Source organism: Salvelinus fontinalis, chromosome 11 (assembly GCF_029448725.1).
Source record: "Salvelinus fontinalis isolate EN_2023a chromosome 11, ASM2944872v1, whole genome shotgun sequence".
Lineage (NCBI taxonomy): Eukaryota > Metazoa > Chordata > Actinopteri > Salmoniformes > Salmonidae > Salvelinus > Salvelinus fontinalis.
The window spans coordinates 10,297,849-10,311,557 of NC_074675.1; the positions used below are offsets into that span (position 1 = coordinate 10,297,849).

General features: G+C 43.5%; 1 protein-coding gene across 3 annotated transcripts; it reads left to right on the forward strand.

The window, feature by feature from the left end:
• The first annotated feature begins 146 nt into the window (after positions 1 to 146).
• LOC129864985 (mitogen-activated protein kinase 12-like) lies at positions 147 to 6,590 on the forward strand. Of its 3 annotated transcripts, XM_055937351.1 has the most exons (12): positions 150 to 689; positions 1,393 to 1,522; positions 2,490 to 2,548; positions 2,646 to 2,757; positions 2,937 to 2,966; positions 3,139 to 3,186; positions 3,512 to 3,626; positions 3,884 to 3,955; positions 4,224 to 4,303; positions 5,416 to 5,494; positions 5,667 to 5,840; positions 6,381 to 6,590. In XM_055937351.1, the coding sequence occupies exons 1-12, from the start codon at positions 571 to 573 to the stop codon at positions 6,455 to 6,457; spliced, it is 1,095 nt and encodes a 364-aa protein (XP_055793326.1). In that variant the 5' UTR covers positions 150 to 570; the 3' UTR covers positions 6,458 to 6,590. The 3 variants fall into 3 exon arrangements, with proteins under 3 accessions (XP_055793327.1, XP_055793326.1, XP_055793328.1); XM_055937352.1 differs by lacking the exons at positions 5,416 to 5,494; positions 5,667 to 5,840 and having other exon boundaries at positions 147 to 689; XM_055937353.1 differs by lacking the exons at positions 5,416 to 5,494; positions 6,381 to 6,590 and having other exon boundaries at positions 176 to 689; positions 5,667 to 5,812.
• Positions 6,591 to 13,709: the final 7,119 nt, after the last annotated feature.

Sequence of the window (13,709 nt, forward strand, 5' to 3'; positions counted from 1 at the left end):
TTTGCTATCTCATGGCAACAGACAGCATTTTGGCAACATTCCTTGTGACTTAATTGTAAGACAATAAGGAGCCAGGGCGGCAGGTAGCCTAGCTGTTAAGAGTGTTGCTGGTTCGAATCCCCGAGTCGACTAGATGAAAAATATGCCAATGTGCAATGGAGCAAGGCTCTTAACCTTAATCTGGATGAAGAGCATCTGCTAAATTACTAAAATGTCAAAATGAGTCTGGACAAAGACACACCCAATAATAGCACAGGGCGACTCTAGTGTTTACCTTTTTTCCGACAAAAGCCAGAGAGGTCATGCCACCAGGCAATGGAGTTTTCACCAACGATACCATTGTGGTATAAAAAACGAGTGAGACCAGTCACTGGTTACGGTTCTTTAGTCGTGTCACTGGAGACCACTGTCGGACAACAGAACGCATTGCGCATTTGCCGAGTGATAGAGTGTTTGTAGGTGGTGGCGGCTACATGAGAGCAAGTGAACGAAGTGTCTCATGCACAACGGGTCATTATCCCTGAATTAAGAGTTAGCTGGGGATACATTGACCCCCATATCGAATTGGATATGTCGGTTCGCACCCGAACAGGATTTTACCGTCAGGAGGTAAACAAAACGGCATGGGAGGTTCCAGAGCGATACCGCGAGCTAAAGCAGGTGGGGACTGGCGCCTATGGGACAGTATGGTGAGTTTTATACGAGTTTAATCATCAACCATGGGTAGGCTACTCTTCGTAAATGTCGAATTTGGAGTTTGGCAATACAAACCAAGCCACAACAAGACGTGACTCGTTCTTAAAATAAGCATTGCGTTTTTTTTTAGGAACTGTTCATCTCATTCATTCTTCATGTGGTTATATCAAAATGAAGTTTTGTGCAGTGGCGCGCTGGATTGTGTCCGAATTAAGTCATCAACAAACATCGGTGGTATTTGACGAATAGTGAAGACCTAACTGTTACATTATGCGGTTTATGTTTCATTCCTAAGCATAGCTTAAACGGCAGGGACTTTTGGTTTTGTGAAGTCGGGAAAAGCATAACAAAGAACCCCCATTGTCCTCATTGTTTTTTGGATTTTAGTGAGCAAGAGAAGATTTAGATTTAAGTGCATCGGCCTACAAGGCTACATCTGTTCTGGGTCTTTGCGCAATGTTTCTTGGGAAATGCCTACCAAATGTTTCTACTTCAATTCCAGAAATACCCAAGAATGTCATTGTAGTAGGCCTAACCACTCGATTATAAAACATGATATTTGGATGTAAATTATTTTAAAGAAATAATTAATCAAGCATTTAATAAAACATGAGTTGGGTCCTTCTTCAGTAGGCTTCCACCAATGGCCTACATGCTAAAATGTTTTCTTCCCTGTACCTGCATTTCTTGCTGCAGCTCTGCCCAGGACCGCAGGACTGGGGTGAGGGTGGCCATCAAGAAGCTCCACAGACCCTTCCAGTCAAAGCTCTTCGCCAAGAGGGCCTACAGAGAGCTCCGGCTCCTCAAGCACATGAAGCACGAAAATGTGAGGGTCTTTCCTGAAATACGCACCTCATAGTTAATGAACATAAATAGAAAATGTGTCTGTTTCACACAGCTAAATAGGCCTTGTCTTAAATTGAAATGGCGCAACTCTACAGTACTGCATTTAAAACTCACTTTTAACCATAGCAAACTGTTAAAATCTGTATGGCCTAGGCTGCATGCAGAGAGCAGTGACAGTTTCTTTTTTGCACACAGTGAGACAAACACAGCTGTTCCTTTATGATTGACAATTAGTCAGAAAGATCACATTGGTAATAGTCACATCACAACCCATAATACTAAACAGAAACACATAATATCAAGATTATAGAGATATTCATTTGAGGCAGGCACAGGTGCTGAGTCTTGATTTGAGAAGTTGAATCAGGCATTCAACTTGGGGCGGGAGGTAGCCTAGTGGTTAGAGTGTTGGGCCAGTAACCGAAAGGTTGCTGGATTCAATCCCCAAGCTGACAAGGTAAAAATCTGTCGTTCTGCCCCTGAACAAGGCAGTTAACCCACTGTTCCCCCCGTAGGCTGTCATTGTAAATAATAATTTGTTCTTAACTGACTTGCTTAGTTAAACAAAAATAGATATATTTTTTAAACACGTACACGTTGTAGCTCTCCTGGGCCAGGGTTGTACTTGGTGACCACTGCTTTCAGCGGTCTACTGGGTATACAGGGAGTTGGTAGAGATTAATAAGGGTACACAAGGAAAGTCTGAGAAGGAAGCCAATACATGTTGTGAAAAAATTGCCTCATAGCAACATGTACTTTAGTCAGTGGTTCACACCAGAATGACAGAGACACCCCGTATCACAATTGTGTGTGTGTGTAACTTCAAGTGGGAATCATTTCCTGATACTGTAATTGAGATGCATGAATATACAAAAACAATTCTCCAGTTAATCTATAATTGAGCTATTCTATTTATTTTCTGTTATTCTTTGATTGGCTTGGAATAGGTGATTGGACTGCTGGATGTGTTCACTTCCGAGATCTCATTGGACAGGTTTCATGACTTGTAAGTACCTCTTTGTATAATACCCTTCCTGTTCATATATTGAATGTTTTTATTCATCATAAAGTTGTTTTTCCTCCTTTTCCCCTGTCATTCTCAGTTACCTGGTAATGCCATTCATGGGTACTGATCTGGGGAAACTGATGAAGATGGAGAGATTGTCACAGGACAGGGTGCAATTCCTTGTATATCAAATCCTGAAAGGACTCAAGGTTAGAGTTGCATACTTACACATTTCTAAGTATATCTTATCTCCAACATTCAAATATGATACAAAGTTAAGGCAGTTTATACAGAAGGTTTAAATGTTTCCCAGAATGTACTTTAATACCAACCTCTTTTTCTAATTTTATGACTTTCTCTTTTCATGGTCTTTCGTGTCTCCCCACAGTATATCCACTCTGCAGGGATCATCCACAGGGTGTGTAACCCTTGACCTTTCAACTATGTGCATTGGGGTTGGGGCCCTTGCTCTTTTTCACGCCAACTGCTATTCATGCCATTTTCCATATCATAAGCTCTTTGTGTGTGTGCTTGCGTGTGTTTGTGTCTATCTGGCAGCATGATAATGTAATATTTCTAAATACCAACAGGATCTCAAACCTGGAAATTTGTCTGTCAACGAAGACTGTGAGCTGAAGGTACTACATATACGCATTGCTACCAGACCTGTGATAAGCACTGTGCTCTCCCTGTTCAGTCTCACTCTCTCTCGATTTAACTGAAAATCACTTTTTTGCAATGGAGGCTGCTGAGGGGAGGACGGCTCATACTAATGGCTGGAACGGAGCAAATAGAATGGCATCAAACACCTGGAAACCATGGATTTGATACCATTCTACTATTCCGCTCATGCCATTACCACGATCCCGTCATCCCCAATTAAGGTGCCACCAACCTGTGCTTTATTGTCATGAAAGGGACAATGCAATGTAGCCAAACCAATTCTCTCTCTGTCTGTCTCAGATCCTTGACTTCGGGCTGGCTCGGCAGACGGACACAGAGATGACTGGGTACGTCGTCACTCGCTGGTACAGAGCCCCCGAGGTAATCCTCAATTGGATGCACTATACCCAGACTGGTGAGTCTCTCTCATACACTTATTCGTGGCTGCCTTCTTTGTCCACAAGATGGCAGTACTTTCTAATGTCAAAAACAAAAACATGATTAATCATGCTATTGTATACAGAAACATATCCTAAAGTATGAGGTCCTGGAGATCTATCTCTTTGTACAATATCTTTGAAACTGAACTCACTGGTATGGTAGTAGTTTGGTAGCAACGTGGTACTGAAAGACCATGCAATCCTATGTATGTCTGTCATCCTCTATCATCAGTGGATATCTGGTCGGTGGGCTGCATCATGGCGGAGATGCTGCTGGGGAAGCCGCTGTTTAAAGGAAATGACCGTATCCTTTTTCAATGTTTACTACTCTGTCTTCACCCCACACACCTACTGCAGAGAGCTGCGACACTAGTATTTGTACTTATAATGATCCTGCCAGGCAAGTCAGTGGGTGCATTAGTCATAATGCACCCGCTGCATTATTTGTTATCGACCAGTCAAAGACTAGTTCTGTAAGCTTATTATGGCTAAGCATATATAGTATGAGCAGCATGTGAATGTGACTTCCTGTACCACATGAGCTATGACACTTGACCCCTGGGTGAGCACAGACCTGGACCAACTGAAAGAGATCATGAAGATCACTGGTACACCCACTGCAGACTTTGTTACGAAGCTACAAAGCCAAGATGTAAGTCATGTGGGCACTCACAATACAGTTGAAGTCGGAAGTTTACATACACCTTAGCCAAATGCATTTAAATTCAGTTTTTCACAATTCCTGACATTTAATCCTAGTAAAAATACCCCGTCTTAGGTTCAGTTGGGATCACCACTTTATTTTAAGAATATGAAATGTCCGAATAATAGTAGAGAGAATGATTTATTTCAGATTTGATTTCTTTCATCACATTTCCAGTGTGTCAAGTTTATATATACTCAATTAGTACTTGGTAGCATTGCCTTTTAAATAGTTTATCTTGGGTCAAATGTTTCGGGTAGCCTTCCACAAGCTTCCCACAATAAGTTGGGTGAATTTTGGCTCGTTCCTCCTGGCAGCTGGTGTAACTGAGTCAGGTTTGTAGGACTCCTTGCTAGCACATGCTCTTTCAGTTATGCCCACAAATCTTCTATGGGATTGAGGTCAGGGCTTTGTGATGACCGCTCCAATACCTTGACTTTGTTGTCCTTAAGCCATTTTGCCACAACTTTGGAAGTATGCTTGGAGTTATTGTCCATTTGGAAGACTCATTTGTGACCAAGCTTTAACTTCCTGACTGATGTCTTGAGATGTTGCTTCAATATATCCACATAATTTTCCATCCTCATGATGCCTCTTTGCTTGACATCATAGATGGCACTGAGTTTGAAGGTAGGCCTTGAAATACATCCACAGGTGCACCTCCAATAGGCTAATTGACATCATTTCAGTCGATCAGACGCTTCTAAAGCCATGACATAATTTTCTGGAATTTTCCAAGCTGTTTAAAGGCACAGTCAACTTAGTGTATGTAAACTTCTAACCCACTGGAATTGTGATACAGTGAAACAATTGTTGGAAAAAGTACTTGTCATGAACAAAGTAGATGTCCTAACCGATTTGCCAAAACTATAGTTTGTTAACAAGACATTTGTGAGGTGGTTTAAAAATGAGTTTTAATGACTCCAACCTAAGTGTATGTAAACTTCCAACTTCAACTGTACATTCAGATAGTACACATTCAAAGCAAACATAGCCTACTGGCGTACATACCAACAGAATACCATATACACTCCCATGTAAATCTGCTCCTCTTCCAATAGGCCAAAAACTACATACGGAGCCTTCCCAAAGTACCAAAGAAAGATTTGCACTTTCTTTTTTCCAAAGCTAGCTCAGATGGTGAGCAGACATTCAATACTATGATGTGAACACGCAGTTAGTTGAATTTGACAGTCTATTACTAAAGGATCAAAAACAGTGGTTTACAAAACAGCAACTGTTTCTAACTATTGTCAGGAGTGTCCTTCTGACCATAACACCACTAAAGACAATGTATACCTCTGTGTGGCAGCGGTGTGTGTGCTGGAGCGCATGCTGTTGCTGGACCCTGAGAGGCGTGTGAGTGCGTCAGAGGCACTGGCCATGCCATTTTTCAGCGAGTTCAGAGAACCAGAGGAGGAGACTGAGGCCCAGTCCTACGATCACTCCATGGACAACACAGACCTGCCCCTGGAACAGTGGAAACGTGAGAGATGGATGGATGGATGGAGGAAGGGAAGCTGAAGAAAGAGATGGAGAGCACAGGGAGGGAGGAGGAAGAGATGGGGGAGAGAGAGAGATGTAGGGGGAACTGGGGAGCAGGAAGGGAGAGAGAGATACGGGCAGAGATTGAGGATGGGGTGGCAGGTAGCCTAGAGGTTAAGACCGTTGGGCATATAACTGAAAGGTTGCTGGTTCGAATCCCCAAGCTGGCGAGTTAGAAAATTATGCAATTCTGCCCTTGTGCAAGGCAACAACTGCTCCCTGGGCGACAATGACATGGAAGTCGATTAAATGGAGAAGATGCATTTCGGTTGAATGCATTCAGTTGTGTAACTGACTAGGTGTCCCTTTCCCTAGGAAGAGGGTTTAAGGAAAAGCATTCCTTTACTCATTCCACATGAGAAAGATGATGAGGGAGATGGATGTGTGATAACACATTCAGCTTGAGAGAAAGAAAGAGGAAGAAAAAGCTATAGAGTCTACAGAGTAACTAATTAGTCATTTCTTGTGATATCTCCTACAGGTCACACATTCACAGAGATTCTGTCCTTCAGGCCTGCAGCAACAGAGACCAAGGACCCCAAAGAGACATCACTCTGAGAGTACACCCATACCTGTCAATGATTATTGTAAGGCGTTGTTGTATTGTACAGATGTAATGCGAATGCAATGTACAGAATGTAGTTTATTGATTATAAATAGATTTTCTGCCAAATAAACATTTTCAAAGATATTGTCAATCTTGTGTAATTGTGGAACTACTGTAACAGCCAACCAATGAGCCCCTGGGAAAGAAATTCTTACTTGCTTTCCCGTAAACCATGACTGTAAACTGAGAGTTTTGAGGGATAGTTCATGAAAATGTTAATCAAAAACAAAAACCCTTTCTTGTGAGATGTTGCAAACTATACTGAACAAAAATATTAACACAACATGTAAAGTTTTGGTCCCATGTTTCATGAGCTGAAATAAAAGATCCCAGAAATGTTCCATACGCACAAAAAAATATCTCTCAAATGGTGTGCGCACATTTGTTTACATCCCTGTTACTGAACATTTCTCCTTCGCCAAGATAATCCATCCCCCTGACAGGTGTGGCATATCAAGAAGATGATTTTTTATCCATTATTTTACCAGGTAAGTTGACTGAGAACACATTCTCATTTACAGCAACAACCTGGGGAATAGTTACAGGGGAGAGGAGGGGGATGAATGAGCCAGTTGTAAACTGGGGATTATTAAGTGACCGTGATGGTTTGAGGGCCAGATTGGGAATTTAGCCAGGACACTGGGGTTAACACTCCTACTCTTAAGATAAGTGCCATGGGATCTTTAATGACCTCAGAGAGTCAGGACACCTGTTTAACGTCCCATCCGAAAGACAGCAACCTACACAGGGCAGTGCCCTGGGATATTATTTAGACCAGAGGAAAGAGTGCCTCCTACTGGCCCTCCAACACCACTTCCAGCAGCATCTGGTCTCGCATCCAGGGACTGACCATGACCAACACTACTTAGCTTCAGAAGCAAGCAAGCAGTTATATGCAGGGTGGTATGCTGCTGGCTATAAATGATGAAACAGCATGATCATTACACAAATGCACCTTGTGCTTAGGACAATAAAAGGCCACTCTAAAATGTGCAGTTTTGTCACACAACACAATGCCACAGATGTCTCAAGTTTTGAGGGAGAGTGCAATTGGCTTGCTGACTGCAGGAATGTCTACCATAGCTGTTGCCAGATAATTTTATGTTAATTTCTCTACCATAAGCCACCTCCAACATTGTTTTAGAGAATTTAGCAGTACGTCCAACCGGCCTCACAACCGCAGACCACATGAAACCACGTCAGCCCAGGAACTCCACATCCGGCTTCTTCACCTGCCAGATAGTCTGAGACCAGCCACCCAGACAGCTGATGAAACTGAGGAGTATTTATGTCTGTAATAAAGCCCTTTTGTGCGGAAAAAAAAATTCTGATTCGCTTCGCCCCCGCCCAATGATGTGAAATCCATAGATTAGGGCCTAATGGATTTATTTCAATTGACTGATTTCCTTATATGAATTGTAACTCAGTAAAACCGTTGAAATTGTTGCATGTTGTGTTTATATGTTTTTTCAGTATAACATAAATTGACTGCAATATATTTAGACTGCAATACACCTGCTCAAACCCTGAGATTACCCACGAATGTGGCCTAAGCACCAGCAAGGACAGAGATCTTGTCTGTCTATAAATGGAGCATCAACCTTGCTGATTTTAGTTTGGGCCCCTCACAAGCCTCTGAGAAGCCATAAAGAGAGTCAACGTCTTTATCCTGCTTCTTGCTGGTGTGTTGGTCAACGGAAAAGGTATGCTTAATGTCATGTGTGAGGTTGAGGATTAAAGCCTGAGCATATGTGTAGCAGAGTAACTCAAAATGTGGACTTAATATTTTAATCAAAAAGCAATGTGTGTGGTCAGAAATCTTTAAAAAAGAAGGAGGTGCTGATTACTACAGTAATCAATTCAGATTTTATTGTGCACTTGTTTGTGTGTTGCAGACCTCCGCTGGCAGAACAGCTAATTGCCCCTCATGGCAAACCATCTCTCGCATAGTGAGGTGATTCCTTGCATTCCTTACAACCAATCTTTTGCAAAACCTCATCTTTTGCATCTGAATTCTGCACTGACTCACAAGCACAGATTTCCAAATCAAAGTGTGTTTTTTACTGCTGCAGTGCAGAGTAAAAAACACTCACCCTCATTTTCTGTTTTGGCTATGCACAATATGGACGGAGTAGCTTCAAGATGTTGCTACTGGTTCGCTCCACCAATTTGGTGCCTTTTGCGAAGTGTAACTTGGTCAAAATAAACATTTGATTTCACTTCATTTGTACATACTGTCATGAAGAGCACATGTTCAACTTTGTAAAAAGCAAGTTTCCCCATCCCAAGAGGTTCAATTTAAAAAAATGACTAAAGTCAGGACCTGTTAAGTGCCAAATAAAGTAACAGGGCTGATAATTTCTTCTTAAATCAGCCATAAATCTCCTTGTGACAGGGGGAATGGAAGCTTTTTGTTTGCAACAGGGAGTGGCATTTGAATGCAGGCTTCACAAAAAAATATGAATTGTTAAAACATTCCAGCCTGTCTATCTTTAGGTAACAGGGTTGACGTGTTCTGCTCGACCCAATCAGTTTTCCACCACAAAACACCAGAAAGGAAACAAAAAGAGTAGAACCAGCTCACCTGCTGTCACTCAACAATGAGCTGGTAATTTGACTATTAGATGTTCAATGTTTCTTTTGAAAAATAAAATTCAGTTCATGTAACAGGGTTGACCTTAAAATGAGGCACAGATGTAAATGAATCACTAATCACATGAAATAAATAATAATCTTCAGGAAATGACTTTGTCAAATAAAACAAAAATAACTAGGGCTTTACAATGACGATGACACTTGGAGACATTTTGGGATTAAATGGTATGAAATGACACAGAAGTTACACAGGGTTGATGGAGGAACTGTTTTTGTGGAACAACCCTACCGTAATGTGAATTGCAAGGTCAATACAAAAAATCTGTCATAATTAAAACCTAATTTTCACCATTGTACAGAGATGGAAGTTTACCTGCTGTGGAGCCAGCAACTTCTGTACTGACATCTGCCAGTGGACCAACAACGTACACTGTTTTGATGAGGCCTTCACTTTTAATGTCCCACCAAATTCCTACCTCATTGCAGTTGAAAGCTTCCATGAAAACAAGCATGAGTGAGTACGATTATTCATTGGTATTGTAAGTTAATGTAGCAGATTCCAAGTATATCAGCAAAGGATGAATTGATAACAAAACGAACAAGAACAAAATGTCAGTTTGTCTTGTGTACTTTCAGAGATCTTCGCTGGAAATACCAATACTGGACCGAAAGATCATGCTGAATCTATAACTGATTCTACCTACGATCAGATTATTTTATCCATTGTTGCCTTTTGATAATCTTGAAAGAAATTCATGATTAAAGATACTTGCATCAAATTATTGTGTTTTATTTCACTGCACTGACATTTAAATGACTGATTATGCTTTGTTTCTGGTCAAGATATAAACTCTATACAGTACTGTAATGGACGGCAAATGGTTCTCAGACAATAATTACTAAAACATTGGGTCACACTTTGTTTGGATAGTCCCCTATAGAGGATCTATAGCGGCTCAAACCATCAACAGACTATCAACTGCAACTCTGTTGATATGCAACAGCTTGCTATGGTTAGGTTTAGGGTTAGAGTTAGTGTTCGGGTTAAAAGGGAAGTTCAGTATTTTACAACTTCATTTTAGATGGTTCCTGCCCCTGAAAGTTAAAAATTCCATAGACAAATTAACTGAATTATTTGGTTTGATGTTACTTCAAGTGATTTTGTCAGGATTCCAAAAGTGATGAGTGAAGGAGTCAGGCGCAGAGAGCAGGGTAGTTCAAAAGGACGTGGATTTAATATTCAAAAAATACCAGAGAGACGGTCACGCCACACACACAAGGGTGTGTAAAGTCCCAGTCCAAACAAACAGGACTAAACAGAAATAGGAACAGACACCACAAGAATGAACGAAACACCACAAACAGAAAAACAATCCCGCACAAAAGTCGGCGGGCCAACTGGGTTTAAATAGCCCACAATCAAACCTAAACACAAAACAAGTGCAACAAATCAGACACAACTAAATGAAACGGTGGCAGCTAGTAGGCCGGCGACGACGACCGCCGAGCGCCGCCCGAACGGGAAGAGGCACCACCTTCGGCGGGATTCGTGACAGTACCCCCGACGCGTGAGAGCTCTGGGTGAGTGTGGTGCCTACTCACCTGGGGTGGCCGAGAAGTGTTCCGCCTGCCATCTCGACTCCCTGACTGACTCCTCCAGCACCGGTCCGAAGTGTGTCCTCTCCGGCCACAGTAAGTGCAGGAGGAGCCTCCTCCACCGGTCCCCCTAGATATAGCTCCTCCCAACTCCTTCAGAGTTGGAGCGGGAGAGCTGGGAGGTGGAACTGACAGGACCCCCTCTGAACGCCCGCGGGCAGCTAGCAGGTTGTCCAGTCGGATCGACATATCTATAAGCTTGTCGAGGGAGAGTGGAGTGTCCCGAAAGGCTAGATCCCGGTGGACGTCCTCCCGAAGGCTGCATCGGTAGTGGTCCATCAGGGCCCTGTCATTCCACCCCGCACCAGCAGCCAAGGTCCGGAACTCCAAGGCGAAGTCCTGCGCGCTCCTCGTCTCTTGTCTGAGGTGGAACAGTCGCTCACCCATCGCTCGGCCCTCCTGAGGGTTATCAAATACGGCCCGAAAACGGCGGATGAACTCTGGGTAGTGGTCCCGAGCCGAGTCTGGGCCGTTCCATACAGCGTTGGCCCATTCCAGGGCTCTACCCGTCAAACAGGAGATGAGGAGGCTAACACTCTCCTCACCCGAGGGAGTCGGATGAACGGTAGCCAGGTAGAGCAAAAAACCCTGGCACCCAGCCGCCGCTCCATCGTACTCCCTCGGGGGCGCGAGACACAACGCGCCGGAACCAGACGATGACGTGGGAGGAGTGGGTTGCGTCGTCTGTGGGGGAGCTGGGGTAGATGTCAGGAGACCACTCCTCTCCCATTGCTCCATCCTCTCCAACATCAGGTCCATCGCCGAACCGATCCGATGGAGGACGGCTGTGTGATGGAGGACACGCTCCTCCATCGATGGAAGAGGGGTGGTCGCTTCTTCTGCTGACTCATGCTTTGGTAAGGGCTTCTGTCAGGATTCCAAAAGTGGTGAGTGAAGGAGTCAGGCGCAGAGAGCAGGGTAGTTCAAAAGGACGTGGATTTAATATTCCAAAAATACCAGAGAGACGGTCACGCCACACACACAAGGGCGCGTAAAGTCCCAGTCCAAACAAACAGGACTAAACAGAAATAGGAACAGACACCACAAGAATGAACGAAACACCACAAACAGAAAAACAAGCCAAGATTTTATTTCTTTCATCACATTCCCAGTGGGTCAGAAGTTTACATACACTCAATTAGTATTTGGTAGCATTGCCTTTAAATTGTTTAACTTGGGTCAAACTTTTCGGGTAGCCTTCCACAAGCTTCCCGCAATATGTTGGGTGAAGTTTGGCCCATTCCTCCTGACAGAGCTGGTGTAACTGAGTCAGGATTTCTAGGCCTCCTTGCTCGCACACGCTTTTTCAGTTTTGACCACAAATTTTCTATAGGATTGAGGTCAGGGCTTTGTGATGCCCACTCCAATACCTTGACTTTATTGTCCTTAAGCCATTTTGCCACGACTTTGGAAGTATGCTTGGGGTCATTGTCCAGTTGGAAGACCCATTTGCGACCAAGCTTTAACTTCCTGACTGATGTCTTGAGATGTTGCTTCAATATATCCACATAATTTTATTTCCTCGTGATGCCATCTATTTTGTGAAGTGCACCAGTCCCTCCTGCAGCAAAGCACCCCCACAACATGATGCTGCCACCCCCGTGCTTCACGGTTGGGATGGTGTTCTTCGGGTTGCAAGCTTCCTCTTTTTCCCTCCAAACATAACGATGGTCATTATGGCCAAACAGTTCTATTTTTGTTTCATCAGACCAGAGGACATTTCTCCAAAAAGTACGATCTTTGTCCCCATGTGCAGTTGCAAACCGTAGTCTGGCTTTTTTGTGGCGGTTTTGGAGCAGTGGCTTCTTCCTTGCTGATCGGCCTTTCAGGTTATGTTGATATAGGACTCTTTTTACTGTTGATATAGATACTTTTGTACCTGTTTCCTCCAGCATCTTCACAAGGTCCTTTGCTGTTGTTCTGGGATTGATTTGCACTTTTCGCACCAAAGTACGTTCATCTCTAGAAGACAGAACGCATCTCCTCCTGAGTGGTATGACAGCAGCGTGGTCCCATGGTGTTTATACTTGCATACTATTGTTTGTACAGATTAACGTGGTACCTTCAGGTGTTTGAAAATTGCTCCCAAGGATGAACCAGACATGTGGAGGTCTACAATTTTCTTTCTGAGGTCTTGGCTGATTTCTTTTGTTTTTCCCATGATGTCAAGCAAAGAGGCACTGAGTTTGAAGGTAGGCCTTGAAATACATCCACAGTTACACCTCCAATTGACTCAAATTATGTCAATTAGCCTATCAGAATCTTCTAAAGCCACAACATAATTTTCTGGAACTTTTCCAAGCTGTTTAATAAAGGTGTAACAGTATAACTTTAAACCGTCCCCTCGCCCCGACACGGGCGCGAACCAGGGACCCTCTGCACACATCAACAACTGACACCCACGAAGCGTCGTTACCCATCGCTCCACAAAAGCCGCGGCCCTTGCAGAGCAAGGGGCAACCCTACTTAAAGTCTCAGAGCAAGTGACGTAACTGATTGAAATGCTACTAGCGCGTACCCGCTAACTAGCTAGCCATTTCACATCCGTTACACTCATCCCCCTTTCAACCTCCTCCTTTTCCGCAGCAACCAGTGATCCGGGTCAACAGCATCAATGTAACAGTATAACTTTAAACCGTCCCCTCGCCCCGACACGGGCGCGAACCAGGGACCCTCTGCACACATCAACAACGGTTGCCCACGAAGCACGGTCGTTACCCATCGCTCCACAAAGGCCACGGCCCTTGCAGAGCAAGGGGCAACCCTACTTAAAGTCTCAGAGCAAGTGACGTAACTGATTGAAATGCTACTAGCGCGTACCCGCTAACTAGCTAGCCATTTCACATCCGTTACACTGGCACAGTCAAGTTAGTGTATGTGAACTTCTGACCGACTGGAATTGTGATACAGTGAACTTTAAGTGAAATAATCTTTCTGTTAAAACCTGTTGAG